General features: G+C 32.4%; 1 protein-coding gene across 22 annotated transcripts in view; it reads left to right on the forward strand.

Annotated features, from left to right (window-relative positions):
• The window catches only part of LOC107144781 (tumor necrosis factor alpha-induced protein 8), a 314538-nt gene that overhangs the window by 106256 nt on the left and 187676 nt on the right, over positions 1 to 20606 (forward strand). For all 22 annotated transcript variants that reach the window (XR_007343409.1, XR_007343404.1, XR_007343407.1 and 19 more), the window contains 3 exons: positions 8253 to 8431; positions 13148 to 13293; positions 20049 to 20134. Coding sequence is in view for 16 of the 22 variants with exons in the window: in XM_015488613.2 (XP_015344099.1) it covers positions 8253 to 8431; positions 13148 to 13293; positions 20049 to 20134 (411 nt within the window). In the remaining 6 variants the exon portion in view is untranslated. The remainder of the gene's footprint in view (positions 1 to 8252; positions 8432 to 13147; positions 13294 to 20048; positions 20135 to 20606) is intronic.

The raw sequence follows: 20606 nt of genomic DNA on the forward strand, positions 1-20606 counted from the left end.
TTTTTTTTTTTTTTTTTTTTAGAGAGAGAGAATTTTTTTATTTTATTTATTTTTTTTAGTTTTCGGTGGACACGACATCTTTGTTTGTATGTGGTGCTGAGAATCGAACCCGGGCCGCACGCATGCCAGGCGAGTGCGCTACCACTTGAGCCACATCCCCAGCCCCCAAAATTATTTCTTTATGAGTTTTAGTACACTTCTTTTCTACCATCTACATTCAACTTATACATGTACTTATGTGTATTTGTGAGCTTGCATATTTATGTGTTCAAAGTCCACACAATTGAGAATTTGATTGGCTTCATTGCTTTAAGAATAAATTATTGCCAAAATCTACACCATGATTGATAAATTATGTCTTTCTCTCCCCACTCCCCTATAATTTGTTGGTACTTGAGATTAAACCTCATGCTTGCTAAGCAAGTAGCCTATCACTGAACTACATCCCCAACACTTTTATTAGTTTATTTTAATACAAGGTCTCATAAGTTGTTCCAGTTGACTAAAACTTGTGATCTTCCTGCATCAGTCCCCAAGTAACTGGACTTACAGGTGTGTGCCACTGAACCCAGCTGCTAAAATTGTTTGAATGAAGCTAATATTAAAAGTTAGAAAAGTAGTTATTTTGTTAAAATATTAAATAATTATTAATAGCATTCATTATGCTTCCCCAAAGCAGTTTCCACTAAATAGTGGTCCACATCATGATACAACAAAAAGTCCTGGTAGCCAAGATTCCACTTTGTCTTCTTTTTTTTTTTTTAATTGGTATCTTTTCTTTTTTTTTTTTTTTTTAATATTTATTTTTTAGTTTTTGGCGGACACAGCATCTTTGTTTGTATGTGGTGCTGAGGATCGAACCCGGGCCGCACACATGCCAGGCGAGTGTGCTACCGCTTGAGCCACATCCCCAGCCCCACTTTGTCTTCTAAATTGGAATTTTTTCTTTTTTCAGTTACTTAGTATTTTCTTCTTTCTAATTCAGGTTTCTTCCCCGCTCCCAACAAAAATAAATAAATAAATAAAAATGAAATCTCCCAAACCAAGCAAGGATTCTGTCCTTTATGAGATTAATACTTATAATAAAGAAAATTTATTTGTAAATTTAAGCAAAAGTCAGTCAACATTTTTTCATTAAAGGGACCTTTTGGTGTCCCCCAAGTGTTACATGCCCTTGCAGCACAAAAGCAGCCTTATAAAGTATGTAAACAAATGAGTATGACTATCTTCCCTCCGCACACAAAAAAAAATCTTTACAAAAATATGTTGTAATTTGGGCTGGGGTTCTGGCTCAGTGGTAGAGTGCTCACCTAGCACGTGCAAGGCACTGGGTTTGATCCTCAGCACCACATAACATTAATAAATAAAATAAGGGTGTTGTGTCAAACTATAACTAAAAAAAAAAAAATTAAAAAAAATATGTTCTAATTTGACAGCCCCTGCTTTAGAAGTAGAAGTAGTTTGTCAGTGCCTCATTGGAATAAAATACTTGCCTTCTTTGTTAAAAGAATTTCAGTTTTTAAGAACTAAAGTTATTGTTACTAGGTATGGCATGGACTTCACGTTGGATCTCTTCCAAGTATTTGATGTAATTTCAAAATAGGACTTGTGCAATAGGACAAATAGCAACAGAGAATAATTCATAATCTTTACTACCATGGCCCCTAATTTCCTTTAACAAGTTCAGGATCCAATTCAGTTTTGGCTCTTTTAAACTTCTGAAAATATACAAGGTAAATGGCTTCTTCTCAGACCTCCTAGTATCTTGCCTGGTATTTATCTACCTACCACACTTTGCTTCCTGCTCTGATCATTGTTTTCTTTCTCTGGTCCATACCCTTTACCCTAAATTAAACTTTTTTCTTCTGCCTTTCCTCCTTAAGAACTTTAAATTTCAAATACAAATTTGGCATTTTCAAATGCAGGTTTATTTATTAAATTCACCTTTATATATTAAAATAATAAAAATTTTATTTGTCATATCTCTTTTCTGGTTTTTAAAAGAGTTATTTCCTGTGATTTCTGTTTTTTTGTTTCAGTTAGAAAGAAATTTCATATGAAATTCACCTTGAAAAAAACTTTCACAATCTACAGGAGTAAGATTTATAGGTCTATTGATTTTAGTATAAAATAATTGGTAAATTAATTTGGGCTCTTTTTTTTTAATTTTCTGAAAAAAACATTTAAGACTCTAGTCTTATTAATATGAAATGTTAAAAAGGGATAAATTCTTGCTAAGGAATGTCCACATGTGTGTAAAAAAACAAAGAAAGAAAGAAAAATACATTCTCATTAACTAGCCATCAGGTCTCAGTTCCACCCATTTTTGCTATACAGGGATGTATGAAAAATCTTACTCAAAGTCCAGGTTGGTCCTTGTTTGACCACTTGGATTTATTTGTTTGCTTATAGGCAAAAATACTATTGCATAAATAATTTTTCAAATACCATTATAAGTACCTTCATAATCTATATCCTACCATTAACTGAATCTCAAATAATAAAAAATATCAAGTGACCAGAAATTATTTGCATCTGTTTAACATCTTGTTTTGGCAAACATGATAACCAAATAAACATGTTTATTTAGTGGTAAGGCTGAATGTAGTCACATCCAGGTTTTGGTGTTCATCTGTCTTTGAGAACCCAGAAATTTATTTTAAATACAAGCAGTCATGCATATAACTGTAGGAGCACTTAAAGAAAACATGAATGATGTGATTTATCATTTTTTTTTAATCAGGAAAAAAAAAACATGTTTACCCATTAAAGGATAAAGCTAAAAAGGCTTGTTGGAGCTAGTCAGAGAGAAGAAAGGGTAGGGAGGAAGGAAGAGGGAATAAGTTAAGAAGGGAAACAGTGATAGTGAAGGTAGTAATAGCAATTAGAAACAGCAGTGTTGTGAAGCAGATCTTGTAAAAGCTATGGAGAGAGAATCTGACTGCTGAAAATCAAACAAGATAAAGGACCAGCAGTAGTGATTTTCAATATGAAGTAAAATTCTGAAATCTCAGTTTTTGAAGACATTATTAAATTCTTAAAACACACCAACACAACCCTGCAGCTGATAAATTTTAGATTATATGTAAGCAGCCCTGCATGTATGGATTATTATAAAATATAATCATGATATCCTAAGGGTCTCATTGCATTAAATAGTGATCAATATACATTGTTGACCAAGAGGATGAAATAACATATTTAGAAAAGTGGTTCTGAATTTGGCCAAAATTAACATAAAATTTTTGGCTTTTAAATTTTATCAAATGAAAACTGACAAGTCTGGAATATTTCATTTTCCTAAAAATCCTGTTAGTATCAAACTATTGTGTATTGAAGATGAACTACTTGCTTAGAACCCCTAAACGTCTGTTTTCTAAAAAGTGTTTTCAAAAGCTTGGTACTAATACAAGAATTTGAAAGTCAGCATTTGTTTTTCCCTTCTAATATAAATTCTTTTCGTTGCAATAATGGTCTCATGAATAAAATTATTTTTTTTCTTTAAGTATCTGTCATATACTTAATGCACCAATTATTTTAGAGACATAATATTTAAACACAAGCTTTGTAATTTAAGAAAATGATAAATTTTACTAGATTGTAGGTTGGCAGAGCAGAATTCTTAATGAAAATTTTAACATATAAATTAGTCTAAGTTTAAATCTTATTTTTGTGAATTTTAAATCATAAAATTAGATTTTTCTAACTAAACTGTAGTAAAGGTGGTATGTATGTACATGGAGTTCTTAATAAGTTTGTCGTATGGTTAATTATAAAGTAGAGCATTCGCTAAACAAATAGAAATTTTTAAAAAATATATTTTTGTTTTTGGATAACAGTTAGAAATCCATACTTTTGCTTTTTATTGCATACTGTAAAGCAAAGCAAAATATTTTTCTTTTATTTTAATAATATTTATTGCATTTGTGATTATTTGCAATTAAAAGAAATTGTCTTATAAATTGTCTTATAAATTTATAGTGATGACTTTTGTCTACAAAGTGAAGAATGAAATATAAAATGAATATTTTATTTGCAGTAAACATACCATAAGTTGTTTTTTTTTAAACTATGAGGCTGCTAATGACAGGTATTCTAAAGACATTTTAAACTATATTTTTAGCATTTTATTATTTATGATAAATGTAGATCAGAAAATCCATATTTTTCTTTTTCCTGTAAAACTTGTATAAAGATAAAAGTTCAGTATTCAGTGATTATCACATATTATATTCTGTATTTTGTGATTATCACATGTTGTTGCTGTCATTCCTTTAGCAAAATAGCAAAATTTCTTGACCAGAAAGGTAAGACTTCATATTTAAAATTGGTATTTAAGATACAATTGAACAGGTCTAGGTTGTGGCTCAGTGGCAACTGCTCAACTAGTATTTTGAGGCACTGGGTTCGATCCTCAGTGCCACATAAAACAGTAAATAAACAAAATAAAGGTATTGTGTCCATCTACAAATAAAAAAGAAATCTTTAAAAAAAATACACACACACACACACACACACACACACACACATATATATATATATATATATATATATATATATAAAATCAAACATGCCAACGGCTTTTAAACTGGTGATTTATTATCAAGAACTGTTAAAAGATTGACAACAAAAGAATATGTAATTTTCCTAGGGAAGGGAATACATTTTTTTGTTAGTGTCTCAAATGTACTTTGTGTGACGGCTGTATAATAAAAATTTAAGTTTAAAAACCATTCCATTTATTAATTTTATAAAATTAGAGAAGACAAATTCTTATATAATATGGGTAGAGAAAGCATAAAGGTTGAATCTCTAACAAATGCACAGTTCTAGACTTTTACAGAAATTTTATTCCTAAAACTAGATGACAAATCAAAGTTTTTGTATAATTTTAAACAAAACGAAATACCTATCTTACCTAGACTTCATTTAATATTTCTGATACTGAACATATTATCTTTCTCCCAACCTTGTTTTCTAATATTTTTGGCAGTCCCAACTCCTGCAGCAAAATGACTTTTATGTATTTCCTTCATTCTAACTGGAGAGTGAGGGTACTGGGAATCAAATCCAAGGCCTTACACATGGCAGGCAAGTGCTCTACTACTGAGCTACATCCCTAGCCCTAATTCTATACATATATATTTTTTTCTTTAGTCTGATGTAAATTATGATTGAAAAAAAACATCAAATTTGCCATGTTAACTTTTTTATGTGTATGACCAGTAGTGTTAAATATATTCACATAGTTGTGAAACAGATCTTCAGAACTTTTTCATCTTGCAAAATCTGAAACTATATCCATTCAACAACTCTCCTTTTTGTCTTGCCCCTGAACTTTTATAATCACCTACTTAGTTTCTGTTTCCAGAAATCTGTCTATCTTAGATAATGCATTTGTAGCATGTGACAAAATTTTCCTCCTTTTTAAGGCTGAGTAATATTCCACTGAATGTATAAGTTTCATTCAAATTTTCAATAAAATTTGTTGAGTTTGAGCTGAAATCTTACAGATAGAACAATATTGTGGCCCTTGGAGTGATTGAAAACTGAGTAATACTGTAGAACAGTGATCTCTGGACTTCTTTTGTTTTTTTTTTTTTGGACTTCTAATTACATAGTCCTGTCCACAAAACATTACTGAGCAATCCCCTAATGTATGCATATTTATATGTCATATTATTGGTCAGATATGAAACACTGACAAAATATTTTTTTTTTTCCTCGTTTTAACACTTCAAGATACAAGGTAATGTACATGTAATGATTCTGGGAAAATCCTGAGAATCAAACAAGCTTTCTAGTATCTGGATAGTATCACATGTTAGACTTTTTTTTTTAATGTCATTAACCTTATTCTTTGAAGATTGAAGAATACCTTTAATTCACTGCTTCTTTAATCTTTTCTCTTTTGAAATCTTTGAAGTTTACTTGTAAAAGTGTTATACATTTAATTTTGAGGATTTGTTTTTATACTTAATTTGTGTTCATATACATTTATACTTACCCTTTTTACCTGAAGTGCCCCAGTGATAAAAGAAAGTGAATATATACCTGAGATTGAGGATTTAGACTGATTTGTTTTGTTGAAAGCAAGGAATGAATATGAAATCTATTTTAATAAACTTTAACTACATGGCATTTATATTGTCTATATCTGTATTTCTCTCAACATAAAATATTTTCAACCATTAGTTAAGTAATTTACCTCTCCCTATCTATTGGTGCTATATTTGAAGGTCCAGGATGATATGCCCCCTGAAGTTTCATTTACCTCTCACACTCAGTAGGATTTGATTGAAAAGTAGAGAGTGAGGTGGTTCTGCTGATTAAGTTCGGTTTTTAAAGAAACAATATTTGAATGTATAGTCAGAATATTAATTTCATTGTGTCTGTTTTATAATAGTAAACTGAAATTAGAAATATTGACAATAACCTTCCTATTACGTTTGAATTTTAATCACAGTAATATATGTGTGTTAGTGAACAAGTAGTACAGTAGAACTTATTACAAAAAGCAGCATTATCATTCTTATTTGTCTAATACTTCTCATTCCCATTCCTTGAGGAATCTTTCCTTAGACATAGCCTCTTAATCATTTCTCCATTTCTGTTTTGAGATTTTTTCAGAGTTTATTTTACAGTTCTAAGAAAAACAGTATAGAATGTGCTGAGGGTAAAAAAAAGTTTCTTAAGGGAAGGAAGGTATATTAGTCTCCATAGTCTATAATCTTGACATGAAAGCCTGCTTTTGGAACTACTTTCTATGTACAAAAGCAACTGAGAAATGCACTTTTTAAATTTATGTCAGAACTTTTCTTAGTTGTCTGACATTTCCCCATGTATGCCGTCATTTTTCTTTAGCCACTTTTTAACCTCTCCATCCCCCTTATAATTCATAAACTCTACATACAAGTTCCTCTTCAGTTTTGTTTTTAGGATGTGTAATAGTAGGTATATTGGAAACTTGATTTTGATTATCAGATATTAAGAACAAAGAAAAATTTACACATTTAATATAATTATTTTTAAAGTAATTTGAAAGATTAAGTAATAATGATACCACTATTTATATTCTTAGAATACTAACATTTTTTAAAATCTTTCTTGTTTTCTGAAATAACCAAATTACTGTACTAAACTCAGAGCTTGACTATAGCTTGATATATTTGCATGTGCATGCTGTGTCTGCAAGCTGAGTAGCTTTAAACAATAAAACATTGTATTACAGTACGAATTTTATATCCCTGTTGGGAGGTAAGTTAAATCTCATTGGAACCATTGAAGAATATTGGTATGCCTATAATGTGAATTATTTGCTATATGTTACAAAATACTTGATTCTCTACAGGTTATCTGCTGCTTGTTTTGGGGATTGAACTCAGGGCCTCTTGCATGCTAGGCAAGAGTTCCACCACTGAGCTACACCCCTGGCTGGGCAATTTGCTACTTATGACTTAGTGTTGATTAAAAATTTGTCAGACTTTTTTAATGCTAATGTCTTTAGGATTCTAGAGTAGAATACTTACTAATTATGAAGAATGTTCAGAAAGTAAAACAGTAAAGATTGCATTTTCTCTTTATTCTTTGTATTTCCATTGACTATAAAATTCCATCTCTGAACCATTTCCAAAGATATGAATCAGTTTAAATAAGTAATCATAATACTCAAATTTTTAATTTTTTTAGTGAAAATGAAGTTTTATATTAGATATAACGCCAAGTGATTATTGAAGATCTCAAAAATGAATTGTTGCCTTTAATTAATATTGACATTCCATCATGTGCTTTAAAAAACAAAGTTGTGGCTGGGGAGCATGGTAGTTCAATGGTAGAGCATGTGCTTAGCATGCATGGGACCCTGGATTCAATCCCCAGAAAGCCACCCACTTCATTCCCCTGACACACACCAAAAAACAAAAAACAAAACAAAACAAAAAACTTCCAAGTAGATGGGTATAGTAAATGTCTTTCCATGTTTATAGATAAATTGTGGACCTGCTTACAAACAGACATTATATCCTATTATCCTATATATACAGTTGATAAGTCAGCATTCAAAGAATTTAGATAAAAGCAGAGGTTTCTATACAAAGAGTTTTTTGGCTCACTTCCCCTACCTATTTTCTTATCTGCTCTATACTTTCATAATCATATCTTGGTTTTTTTGTATATGCTTATTTGTAGTTACACTTAGGTGAAATAACTACAATGAAAATAGTACTTACTTTAATAATACTTTTTCTTCTTAGTTTCTTCACTAGTTGAAGAAGGCGAAAAACAGAACAAACGTTTTAGGCCATCAAAAATATCTTGGAGAGAATCTGCCCCACTGACCTCCTCCTCACCACTGGTAAGCCAGGAGTCATTGACAGTCAAAGAGAAGTTCATCCCTCCTGAACTCAGTATCTGGGACTATTTCATTGCCAAGGTAATAAAAGTACTGTCTAGATCAATAATTACATGATGAAATGGAAATAAAGGTGTTTAAAATAAGTGTACTTGTTGGTGCTTCCAGATATCTTTCTACAGTGCTTTAGAAGATTTTTCTTTTTTTTCTGGTATCAGGCTACATTTAAAAAAAAATCCTAAAATACTTATTATAATGTTTGTTTTAACTATGTGTGTTTGTGTATAAATAAGTTTGAAGGTGGTTTTTCATAAATTATGATTTCAGTATTTTAAATAAAATAAAGTTGTTAAATAAAAAGAGAACTTATTTAACACTTCATTGTTAATGTGATGGATAGGGGTTTAAGAACAAAGATCACGTTTGTGCCCTGATCATCTATCATCATGCTCATTCTTTTCTTTTTTTCCCCCAGTGCTGGGGATCAAACCTAGGGTCTCCTTCATGCTAGGCAAGTGCTCTACCACTAAGATATATCCCTAGCTCCTCATTCTTTTTTTTTTTTTTATATTTTTTTATATATTTTTTTTTTTTAAAGAGAGAGTGGGAGAGAGAGAGAGGGAGAGAGAGAGAATTTTTTTTTTTTAGTATTTATTCTTTAGATTTCGGCGGACACAACATCTTTGTTTGTATGTGGTGCTGAGGATCGAACCTGGGCCGCACGCATGCCAGGCGAGCGCGCTACCGCTTGAGCCACATCCCCAGCCCTCCTCATTCTTTTTTAATACTACAGACAGTCCCATGTTGTTTTGACAGATACAAATTTCAGCACCAGTGTTGAGCTGAATAACATTACCTCAATATCATGATTCAAATTTAATTTACAATAGTATGAATAAATGAGAATAATTGAATGAAGTATAAATTCTCCTGTTATCTCTTTATTTCACCGAATAGTATGTAAATAACAGAAAAATCTCATGATCAGGAAACAGTCACATCAATTCTTTTGAATTTTGTCAGTGATTAATCATTTAACACTATTATTCAGTTCACACATAGCACAGTATGTAGTTATTTTTTTTTGTCTCCCAAGATAAACTCTTGATATTTTACAAAATTAGATAACAAAGAGGGAACTGATCAACTGAAATGAAAATGAAACAAACAAAAAAGAGTAATAGTGCTGAGAATAAAATTCAAATTCAACATAAATGGAATTATAGAAAATATAAATAGGGGGTCTGGAGTTGTGGCTTAGCAGTAGAGCGCTCGCCTAGCATGTGCAAGGCGCTGGGTTCGATCCTCAGAACCACAGAAAAATAAATAAAATAAAGGCATTGTGCCAACTACGACTAAAAAAAATATTAAAAAAGAAAAGACAAGAAAATATAACTGGAAATGTTGACATTGCTGCCATTTGAAAGAGTGCAGATATACAGACAGGAATTTAGTGAGGATAAACTTATCAATATAAATATAGGAAGTTGTTAGGAAAGGATGAAAATGTTCCAAAGATAGTAGTGTTGACAAAAATAAATAAACCAACCAACAACAAACCCCTTCACATTAAAGAGATATATAACATTAAAAGTAGAAAGAGTAAAATACTAGAAGCTGACACAAACTTATAAATATGACAGTTTCTAAAGTATAGAAAAGATGGTTGCTTTATAAGTTATAGAGTTAGAAGAAGGCAAACATTCTTCAAACTATACTATATATATATATCTTTGGGAAGCTTTTTACAAATGAAACACTTCTTAATATTTCTAATATTTAAATTACAATTTACTTAATGCTTTCCTATTTTATAAAATGTTGTTTATACATTTATACCCAACAGTAAGAACTTTTAGTGTTTTGACAAATATTTTTAAAGGTCACAGAACACTTGTGATTGTTCCCATTGATTTTTTTTTTTTTTAAAGAGAGAGAGAATTTTTAATATTTATTTTTTAGTTTTTCGGCGGACACAACATCTTTGTTTGTATGTAGTGCTGAGGATCTAACCGGGGCCGCACGCATGCCAGGCGAGCACGCTACCACTTGAGCCACATCCCCAGCCTCCGCATTGATTTTTAAGATGTATTGTATGATTTCTATTTGCAAAATATCTCCCACCCCTAACCTGGATACTGGGGATTGAACCCAGGGGCCTTCTACCACTGAGCTATACCCCCAGCCCTTTAAAAAATTATTTATTTTGATACAAGGTCTCACTAAGTTTGGAGGCTGGCCTCAAACTTGTGATTTTCCTGCCTCAGTCTGCCAAGTAGCTGGGATTATAGTTGTACACTACCACACCCAGCATATAGTACTGTGTTACTGTACAAAGCAAGGACTACCTACCTTCTACCTTTCATCTGATTAGACAAATTCTTCATACCTTAAACTTCTAGATGTTCTTTTTACTGCCTTGTATTAATTGCATCTAACTATTCTCGGATGACACTAAGCCCAGGCCACAAAACCTTTTATTTTATTTTATTTTTTTATAGCCAACATGATTCAGGTAATGAAAGGAGTGTTTGCCTCTTTGTTCTTCATTGCCTTTTGCAGAGTCATTTGTTCATTGAACAGATGTTTAGAAAGCATTTTATCTGTGAATGTCTTTATTTCATTTTGATTTTTGAAAGATATAGGATTATATTTAGCAAGATTTTATTTAACTGTCTTGTTCCTGGATTTCCTTGTTAAATTTATGGCTGATCTGCCCTGTTCCAGTCAATATTGCAACCAAAGGCTAGTTGAGATGTTAATCGTCCCTAATTATTTGAGTCTGAGGTATCTATTGTTTTTGATAATGCCCGTGGACATGAAATTTTAAAGCTAACCCCATCTTGAGATGAAAAAGGAGTGGCTCCTGACCAACATGCCAGATTCTCTTGGTTTTATTCAGATTCAGTAGATTTTCTTAAATCTTCTGTGTACTATGTGCATTTGGTCAATTTGCTGTGCTTGTTTTTGAAAACTTCCTTACTCAGCTATTCCAGAAGTTCCACCCTGCATGCTGTGTTGCATTTCCCTCAAGCCAATATTTTATAACTTTTTAAACTTCCTACATCTCCTGTTCCATTCTCTCCTTGCTATCTCCCACCCATCCCAGATGGTGCTGAAGATTGAACCCAGGGCCTCAGAAGTGCAAGTTAGGCAGGTGTTGTATGACTAACCTAACTCTCTAGTTCCTCACTCATAATTTGCATCACTTTATAAGTTGTTGAGAACCATGGAATCAAACTACACTAGTTTACCATCTTTTCTTTTCTGCTATTATGATGGAGGTAGAGTCCTTCCTATCAAAGACCATTTCCCCCAGTTTTGTTCTGAATCCTATTCTTTTTTTCTCTGTTCTCATGTCTTCAGTACTTCTGTTCTTTATTGGCTCTTTAACCATCAGAATTATGCTATAGTATCTATACTTCCAAACACCTACTTCGACCCTAACACTTTTTCTGCTACTTTGCTACTTTCTAAAACAATATACATATTTTCTTTTCTACTGCCTTACATTATTTCCTTTTTGTAATAACTTATTGTATGCTTTCAACCCAGTTACCACATTGAAACTGTTTTTGTTGAGTGGCAGGTGACATCCATGTGAAATGTAACAATTTTTTTTCATTATCATTTTATCTGACTTATTATTATTAGCGACATTTAACCAACTTACCACTTGCTCTTTAGAAATTCTTCTTTCCCGGTGCCTTGAAATCAGTCTCATCGAGCTTTGTTTCTCCTAAATCTTCATCCTTAAAGTTGCTCAAATTAGAAGCCCAGAAATCATTGTTTTTCCTTTTTTCTTACTTTCCAAATCTGTTGAACACAACTTGAGTCTGTTATTTCTCTACAGCTCTATTCCTAATACCTATATGTGAGCTGCCAGTTCTTGGATTAGTTGCTGTTGTTTCCATTTCTACTCTTGCAATTGTCATTTTTCTCCTAAGAGTGTAGACATAGTGATATCATTAGATTATAAGTCTCAATTCCTGTTCTCTGCCTAAAAGGCATTAGTGGCAACCCATTATACTCCTTTATTGTGACCTACAAGACCCTGCCAGAGCTGTCACCTGCTATTCTCTTAAACCTTTCTTCCAACACCTATCCAATTGCTTAGCAGCCTTTGGTGAAACTGCTTTTGTTCATACCAACTCTTTCACAAGTAGAGCCTTTCTAAGTGGTATTTCTGCTACCTAAAGTGCTTTCATTTTCTCTTATTATATGATTTATTCCTTTTTGTCTGTTAGGCCAAATTTAAACGCCACTTTTCAAAGAAGTCTTCATCTTTCATGATCAGCTTATGTTCTCCATCTCAATTCTTTTTTCCTTTTTTTTTTTCCTTTGTGGTAATGAAGATTGAACTTGGGCCCTTGCACCTTGTACATGCTAGGCAAGCACTCCACAAATTTTTTTTTCCTTTGTAGGGCTTAATATAATTTTTACTTACTTTTCTGTTTCTTCCTTGTCTTTACCACTACAGTGTAAGTAAGCTCTGTGAAGACAGTTGAAGCATCTATCCTAAAAATTCTTATACTATCCTATTCTTTTACTCTTTTAAATCCCTACATAAATCTTTAATGGGCACATAATGTATACTTAAAAATTTTTTTCTTGATTCGATGAGTAAGTAAGGAAATTGTGTTAAAGTGAAACCACAGGCATAGTATTGCAAATACTAGTGACTTATGATGAACTATCTACAAATGGGATGAATTGTTACTATTAAGCTATATGTTTGAATGTATTAAATAAGATATTTGGTTAACAAATTGTGTGATTTTTGTTTGATTATTTCAGCCTTTCCTACCACCTTCCCAAAGTAAAGCTGAATATGATTCAGAGGAGAGTCTGGAAAGTGATGGTGATAATGATGATGATGATAATGATGATGTTTTAGCTTCAGATTTTCATCTCCAAGAGCATTCTAATTCAAATTCATATAGGTATGTATTATTACATTTTAATCTTTTAAAAATCATCCTGGCTTATATGATATTTTTTGTAAATAATACATGTGCTTTATAAATTAGTACACTAACACATTTCTATAATTGTAGTTGAAATTGTTAAATTGCTTCCCTTTAACATAATTTGTCAGTTAAACTTTTTTTTCTTTTGGTACTAGGGATTGAACCCAGAGGTACTTTACCACTGAGCCACATCCCCAGCCCTTTAAAATTTTTTTTTTTTAATTTTGAGACAGGGTCTAACTAAGTAGCTTGGGCCCTCACTAAGTTGCTGGCTTTGAACTAAGATCTTTTGACTAAGCCTCCCAACCACTGGGATTACAGGCATGCACCATCACAACCGGTGTCAGTTAACTTGACTTTACATGAGGAGACCATCTATAATTTTATTACTCCTCACAGATCTTCTCACATTATCCCTTGTTTTTGGGATCCTATGTCCCACAATTTTAACTTTGAAAATCTATTGCTTTTTCAGGAAAACATTAGTACTATGTCAATAAGTACTGTCTTAAAAGTTTTCAAATATTATAAAAATCATAAATGTTCAAAACACTGATTCCTAGCTCCAGTGGTGCATTTTCATACATTCATGAGTAGCTAGTGTATTATCTTGTTTCTTGATGTGTTGCTTACATCTGAAATATATATATACTTTATACAGACAAAATATGTTAATATAAATTTTGAAAAGAAGTAAATGTGTCAGGGACAGTGAAATACTTCTTAATTTTTCTCTTATTTCTATATTTTATTTTATTGAAAAAAATATATATATATGTACACAAATGCACACACCATATATATATATATGTAAGTATATATACACATACATATATATATATATAAAATTCTGGAGTTTTTTTAATATATGACAGCGGAATGCATTACAATTCTTATTACACATATATAGAGCACAATTTTTCATATCTCTGGTTGTATACATAGTATATTCACACCAATTCGTGTCTTCATACATGTACTTTGGATAATAATGATCATCACATTCCACCATCATTTCTAACCCCATGCCCCTCCCTTCCCCTCCAACCCCTCTGTCCTATCTAGAGGACGTCTTTTTCTCCCATGCTCCCTCTCCCTATTCCACTATGAATCAGCCTCCCTATATCAAAGAAAATATTCAGCATTTGGTTTTTTTGGGATTGTCTAACTTCACTTAGCATTATCTTCTCTAACTTCATCCATTTACCTGCAAATGCCATGATTTTATTCTCTATTGCTGAGTAATATTCCATTGTGTGGGCTGGGGATGTGGCTCAAGCGGTAATGTGCTCGCCTGGCATGTACGGGGCGCTGGGTTTGATCCTCAGTGCCACATAAAAATAAAATAAAGATGTTGTGTCCACCGAAAACTGAAAAATAAATATTAAAAAATTCTCTCTGTCTCTCTCTCTCTTCTCTCTTCTCTTTCTTCTCTCTCTACATCTTTTAAAAAATATTCCATTGTGTATATATGCCACATTTTTTTATCCATTCATCTATTAAAGGTCATCTAGATTGGTTCCACAGTTCAGCTATTGTGAATTGTGCTCCTGTAAACATTAATGTGACTCTGTCCCTGTAGTATGCTGTTTTTAAGTCCTTTGGGTATAGACTGAGGAGAGGGATAGCTGAGTCAAATGGTGGTTCCATTCCCAATTTTCCAAGAAAGCTCCATGCTGCTTTCCATATTGGCTACAACAATTTGCAGTCCCACCAGCAGTGTATGAGTGTACCATTTTCCCCACATCCTTGTCAACACTTATTATTGTTTGTATGTATAATAGCTGCCATTCTGAGTGGGGTGAGATGAAATCTTAGAGTGGTTTTGATTTGCATTTCTGTAATTGCTAGTGATGAACATTTTTTCATGTATTTGTTGATTGATAGTATATCATCATCTGAGAAGTGTCTGTTCAGGTCCTTGGCCTATTTATTGATTAGGTTATTTGTTTTTGTGGTGTTTAGCTTTTTGAGTTCTTTATATACCCTAGACATTAGTGCTCTATCTGATGTGTGAGGGGTAAAGATTTGCTCCCAAGATGTAGGCTCTCAGTTCTACTCACAGATTGTTTCTTTTGCTGAGAAGAAACTTCCTAGTTTGAGTCCATCTCATTTATTGATTCTTGATTTTAATTCTTGCACCACAAGAGTCTTATTAAGGAAATTAAGGCCTAATCCCACATGATGTAGATTAGGGCCTACTTTTTCTTCTATTAGACGCAGGATCTCTGCTTGTATTCCTAAGTCCTTGATCCATTTTGAGTTGAGTTTTGTGCATGGTGAGAAATAGGGGTTTCATTTCATTTTGTTGCATATGGATTTCCAGTTTTCCCAGCACCATTTGTTGAAGAGGCTATCTTTTCTCCAATGCATGTTCTTGGCACCTTTGTATAATATAAGATAATTATAGTTTTGTGAGTTATTCAATACCATTGGTCTACCAGTCTGTTTTCATGCCAATACCACGCTGTTTTTGTTGTTATTGCTTTGTAGTATAGTTTAAGGTCTGGTATAGTGATGCTACCTGCTTCACTCTTCCTGCTAAGGATTGCTTTACCTATTCTGGGTCTCTTATTTTTCCAGATGAATTTTATGATTGCTTTTTCTATTTCTATGAGGAATTCCATTGGAATTTTGATCGGAATTGCATTAAATCTGTATTGTGCTTTTGGAAATGTGGTCATTTTGATAATATTAATTCTGCCTATCCAAGAACAAGGTAGACCTTCCCATCTTCTAAGGTCTTCTTTGATTTCTTTAGGGTTCTGTAATTTTCATTATATAGATCGTTCACCTCTTTCGTTAATTCAATTCCCAAGGCTTTTTTTTTTTTTTTTTTTTTTTTCCGAGGCTATTGAAAATGGGGTAGTTTTCCTCATTTCCCTTTCTGAGGATTTGTCACTGATATTCAGAAATGCCTTTGATTTATTGGTGTCGATTTTATATCCTGCTACTTTGTTAAATTCATTTACTAGTTCTAGGAGTTTCTGTTGGAGAGTATTCTACGTGTAGAATCATATCATCAGCAAATAGTGCCAATTTGAGTTCTTCTCTTTCTATGTGTATCCCTTTACTTTCTTTAATCTGTCTAATTGCTCTGGCCAGTGTTTTAAGAACTATGTTAAATAGAAGTGGTGAAAGAGAGCATCCCTATGTTGTTTCAGTTTCTAGAGGGAATTCCTTCAATTTTTTCTCCATTTAGAATGATGTTGGCCTGGGGCTTAGCATAGATAACCTTTATGATGTTGAGATATGTTCCTGTTATCCCTAATTCTTCTAGTGTTTTGAACATAAAGGGGTGCTGTATTTTGTCAAATGCTTTTTCTGCGTCTATTGGTTCTTTTCTTTAAGTCTATTGATGTGATGAATTACGTTTATTGATTTCCATATGTTGAACCAACCTTGCATCCCTGGGATGAATCGCACTTGATCATGATGCAGGATCTTTTTGATATGTTTGTGTATTCGATTTGCCAGAATTTTGTTGAGAATCACGTATAGGGGGAGATCAATTCATGTATCAGCAGATTTTTCAACACAGACCTTCAAAGCCAGGAGATCATGAAACAACATATACCAAGCTCTGAAAGAAAATTGATGCCAGCCAAGAATCTTAATATCCAGGAAAGCTAAGCTGTAGATTTGATGATGAAATGAAAACCTTCCATGATAAACCAAAGTTACAAGAATTTACAACTAGAAAGCCTGCACTACAGAACATCCTCAGCAAAATATTCCATGAAGAGGAAATGAAAAGCAATGATTAAAATCAGCAGAGGGAAGGATTACACTAAAGGAAAATCTAATCAGAGGAGATACCTAGTCACGTTAAATACCAAAAATAAACAAAAATGGCTGGGAATACAAATCATATCTCAATAATAACCCTGAATGTTAATGGGCTAAACTCACCAATCAAAAGACATAGACTAGCAGGTTGGATGAAAAAAAAAAAAAAAAAGAACCAACAATATGCTGCCTCCAGGAAACTCATCTCATAGGAAAAGACATTCACAGACTGAAGGTGAAGGGTTGGGAAAAATCATACCACTCACATGGACTGTGTAAGCAAGTAGTGGTTTCCATCCTCATATCAAATATAGTAGACTTCAAACTAGAGTTAATCAAAAAGGATAAAGAAATACACTACGTTACTGCTTAAGGGAACCATACACCAACAAGACTTAACAATTATAAATATATATGCCTCAAACAATGGAACAGCTATGTTCATCAAACAAACTCTTCTGAAGTTCAAGAGTCAAATAGACCACAACAGTAATTGTGGGTGACTTAAACACACCTTTTTCATCACTAGATAGATCTTCCAAACAAAAGCTGAACAAAGAACTATATAACTCAATAATACAATCAATAACTTAGATTTAACTGACATATATAGAATATTCCATTCTTCAATGAGAGAATATACTTTCTTCTTAGCAGCACATGGATCCTCCTCTGAAATAGACCATATACTATGCCACAAAGCAACTCTTAGCAAATATAAAACAGAGGTAGTACCCTTCATTCTATCAGATTATAATGGAATGAAATTAGAAATCAATGATAAAATAAGAAATAAAATCCAATCCAACATCTGGAGACTAAATAATATGCTCCTGAATGAAGAATGGGTTACAGAAGACATCAAGTAGGAGATTAAAAAAATTTAGAGGTGAATGAGAATACAGATACAACATATCGAAATCTCTGGAACACTATGAAAGCAGTACTAAGAGGAAAGTTCACTGCATGGAGTTCATTCCTTAAAAGAAGAAAAGGTCAACAGATAAATGACTTAACACTACATCTCAAAACCCTAGAAAAAGAAGAGCAAACCAACACCAAAAGCAGCAGAATACAGGAAATAGTTAAAATCAGAGCTGAAATCAATGAAATTGAAATAAAAGAAACAATTGAAAAAATTGACAGAACAAAAAGTTGGTTCTTTGAAAAAATAAATAAAATTGACAGACCCTTAGCCAAGCTGATGAAGAGGAGAGTGAAATACTTCTTTATGAAAAATTACTTTGACATATTTATTGGTGTATTCGATTTTTTATGCTAAGTTTGCTTTTTCAAAATGAAAAACATTTGCATGACTCTGAAGTCAAAGTATAACTCAAAACCAAAAAACAACCCAATTAAATGGCCAGGAGCTGGTGTTGTGGCTCAGAGGTACAGCATTCGCCTAGCATGCGTGAGGCACTGGGTTCGATCCTCAGCACCACGTAAAAATAAATAAACAAAATTAAGATTTTGTGTCCCCCTATAACTAAAAAAAGTATTTTTAAAAAAATGACCAAAGGATTTGAATAAATATTTCTCCCAAGAATGACCAAAAAACACATGAAAATCGAACGCATGGTAGGACACCATCTTGTACTCATTAGGATAGCTACTATAAAAAATATCCAAATAATGATGTTGGCAGAAATGGGGAGTAATTAGAACCTTTGTTCCCTTCTGGTAGGAATGTAAAATAGTGCAGCCACTGTCAAAAATGGAATAGTAGTTCCTCAAAAAATTAAAAATAGAATTACCATATGATTCAGCAATTCCATTTCTGAGTATATACTTAAAAGAATTGAAAACAGGCACTGAAGCTAATTTTTGTATATCCATGTTTATAGTAGTATTACTCATAGTCACCAGTCTGTAGAAACAATCCAAATGTTTCTTGACAGATGAATGGATAAGCAAAATTTGATATTGTATGTATAGTGGAAAATTATTCAGCCTTATAAAGGAAGGAAATTTTAACAAATGCTACAACATGGATAAATCTTAAGGACATTATGCTAAATGAAATAAACCAGTCATAAAACAGTAAATAGTGTATGATTCTACTTACATGTTATTCTTAGATGAGTCAACGCTTAGAGACTGACAGTTGGAGGTTGTCAGGGCCTGGACAATGAGCAGGTATTGTTAAATGAATATAAAGTTTTAGTTTTGTAAAATGAAAGAGTTTTGAAAATGGATGCTGGTTGTGGTTAAACAACTATATGAATGTACTTACTGCTGTTGAACTCTACACTTAAAAATGGTTAAAATGGTAAATTATCCATTATATGTTATTTTACCACAAAAAAAATATTTAAAAGTGAATACTTTAAGAAATAAGTGTGTTCCACTTGAATCCATGGTAGGACACCATCTTGTACTCATTAGGATAGCTACTATAAACACTTCTTTTATAAAAAGTCAAATGAAAAGTCTCATATTTTTAAATTTCTTCCTTATACCCTCTACAGATAACCACTTTCGTTAGTTTTCATTTGATCACTTTTTTACGTTTCTGATTCACCCTTCTGTTTGCAAAAATAAACAAATGCATCTGTATAATTTTATCTCCTGCTTTCTTACACAGATTATGTAGCACACCATATCTAATGTTCTGAAACTTCCTTGTGCATTATTCATACTTCCAGAAGTTCTCTCCTTATTAATACTTAGAGATCCTTATTTATTCTTTTTTTATGGTTACCCTAAAATTTCACACTTCAAAATGGTCATTATTTAGCCAGTACAATTTGATTATTCTTACTCCTCTCCTATTATAGATAATCCTGACATGAGTAACTGCATCTATTAAATTATTTTGGTTTTGTTGGGGTACACCTTCAGGGTAAATTGTTAATAGTGGATTTCTGGTCAAAATGTTGTGCCCTTCTAAATCCCTACACAAATCTTTAATGTATCCATTTTTGCTTTGTTTTTAGTTGGTCATTGATGCGATTGGCAATGGTGCAATTGGTTCTCAACAATTTGAAGACATTCTATCCCTTTGCAGGTCATGATCTTGCAGGTAATAAATATCTTAATATAAACGAATGGTGCCGTTGCTTTGGTTTACTATTCTGTATACTTTTTTAAAATAGTGGAGAAAAGTTTAGACTTCCTGTTGTGAAAAACCAACCCTCTATAAATGCACCTATCATGCAATTCAGTGCTTGAGGAGGGCTATGTCCAAGAAATCAGAAGCACTGAACCTGATATGATTAACTATTATGAGACTATATTATAGCTTTCTGAATGTTGGGGCATTTAATAATGGTAACAGTGTAGAAACTAAGCAAACACAAAGCTTATAAACTACAAAGGAAGAAATGGTTGTGTAGGAGAGAAAGGGGTATGATAGTATACCAAATGTTTCAGCTGTGAAAAGTATTTTTCATTTATATATGTGAGATCATATATTTATATATTATAGAGAAGTATATATAAGATAAATATGTATTATATATTGTTTATGTGTAATACATAATATTAAAATATTG

This window comes from Marmota marmota, unplaced genomic scaffold (assembly GCF_001458135.2).
Source record: "Marmota marmota marmota unplaced genomic scaffold, marMar, whole genome shotgun sequence".
Lineage (NCBI taxonomy): Eukaryota > Metazoa > Chordata > Mammalia > Rodentia > Sciuridae > Marmota > Marmota marmota.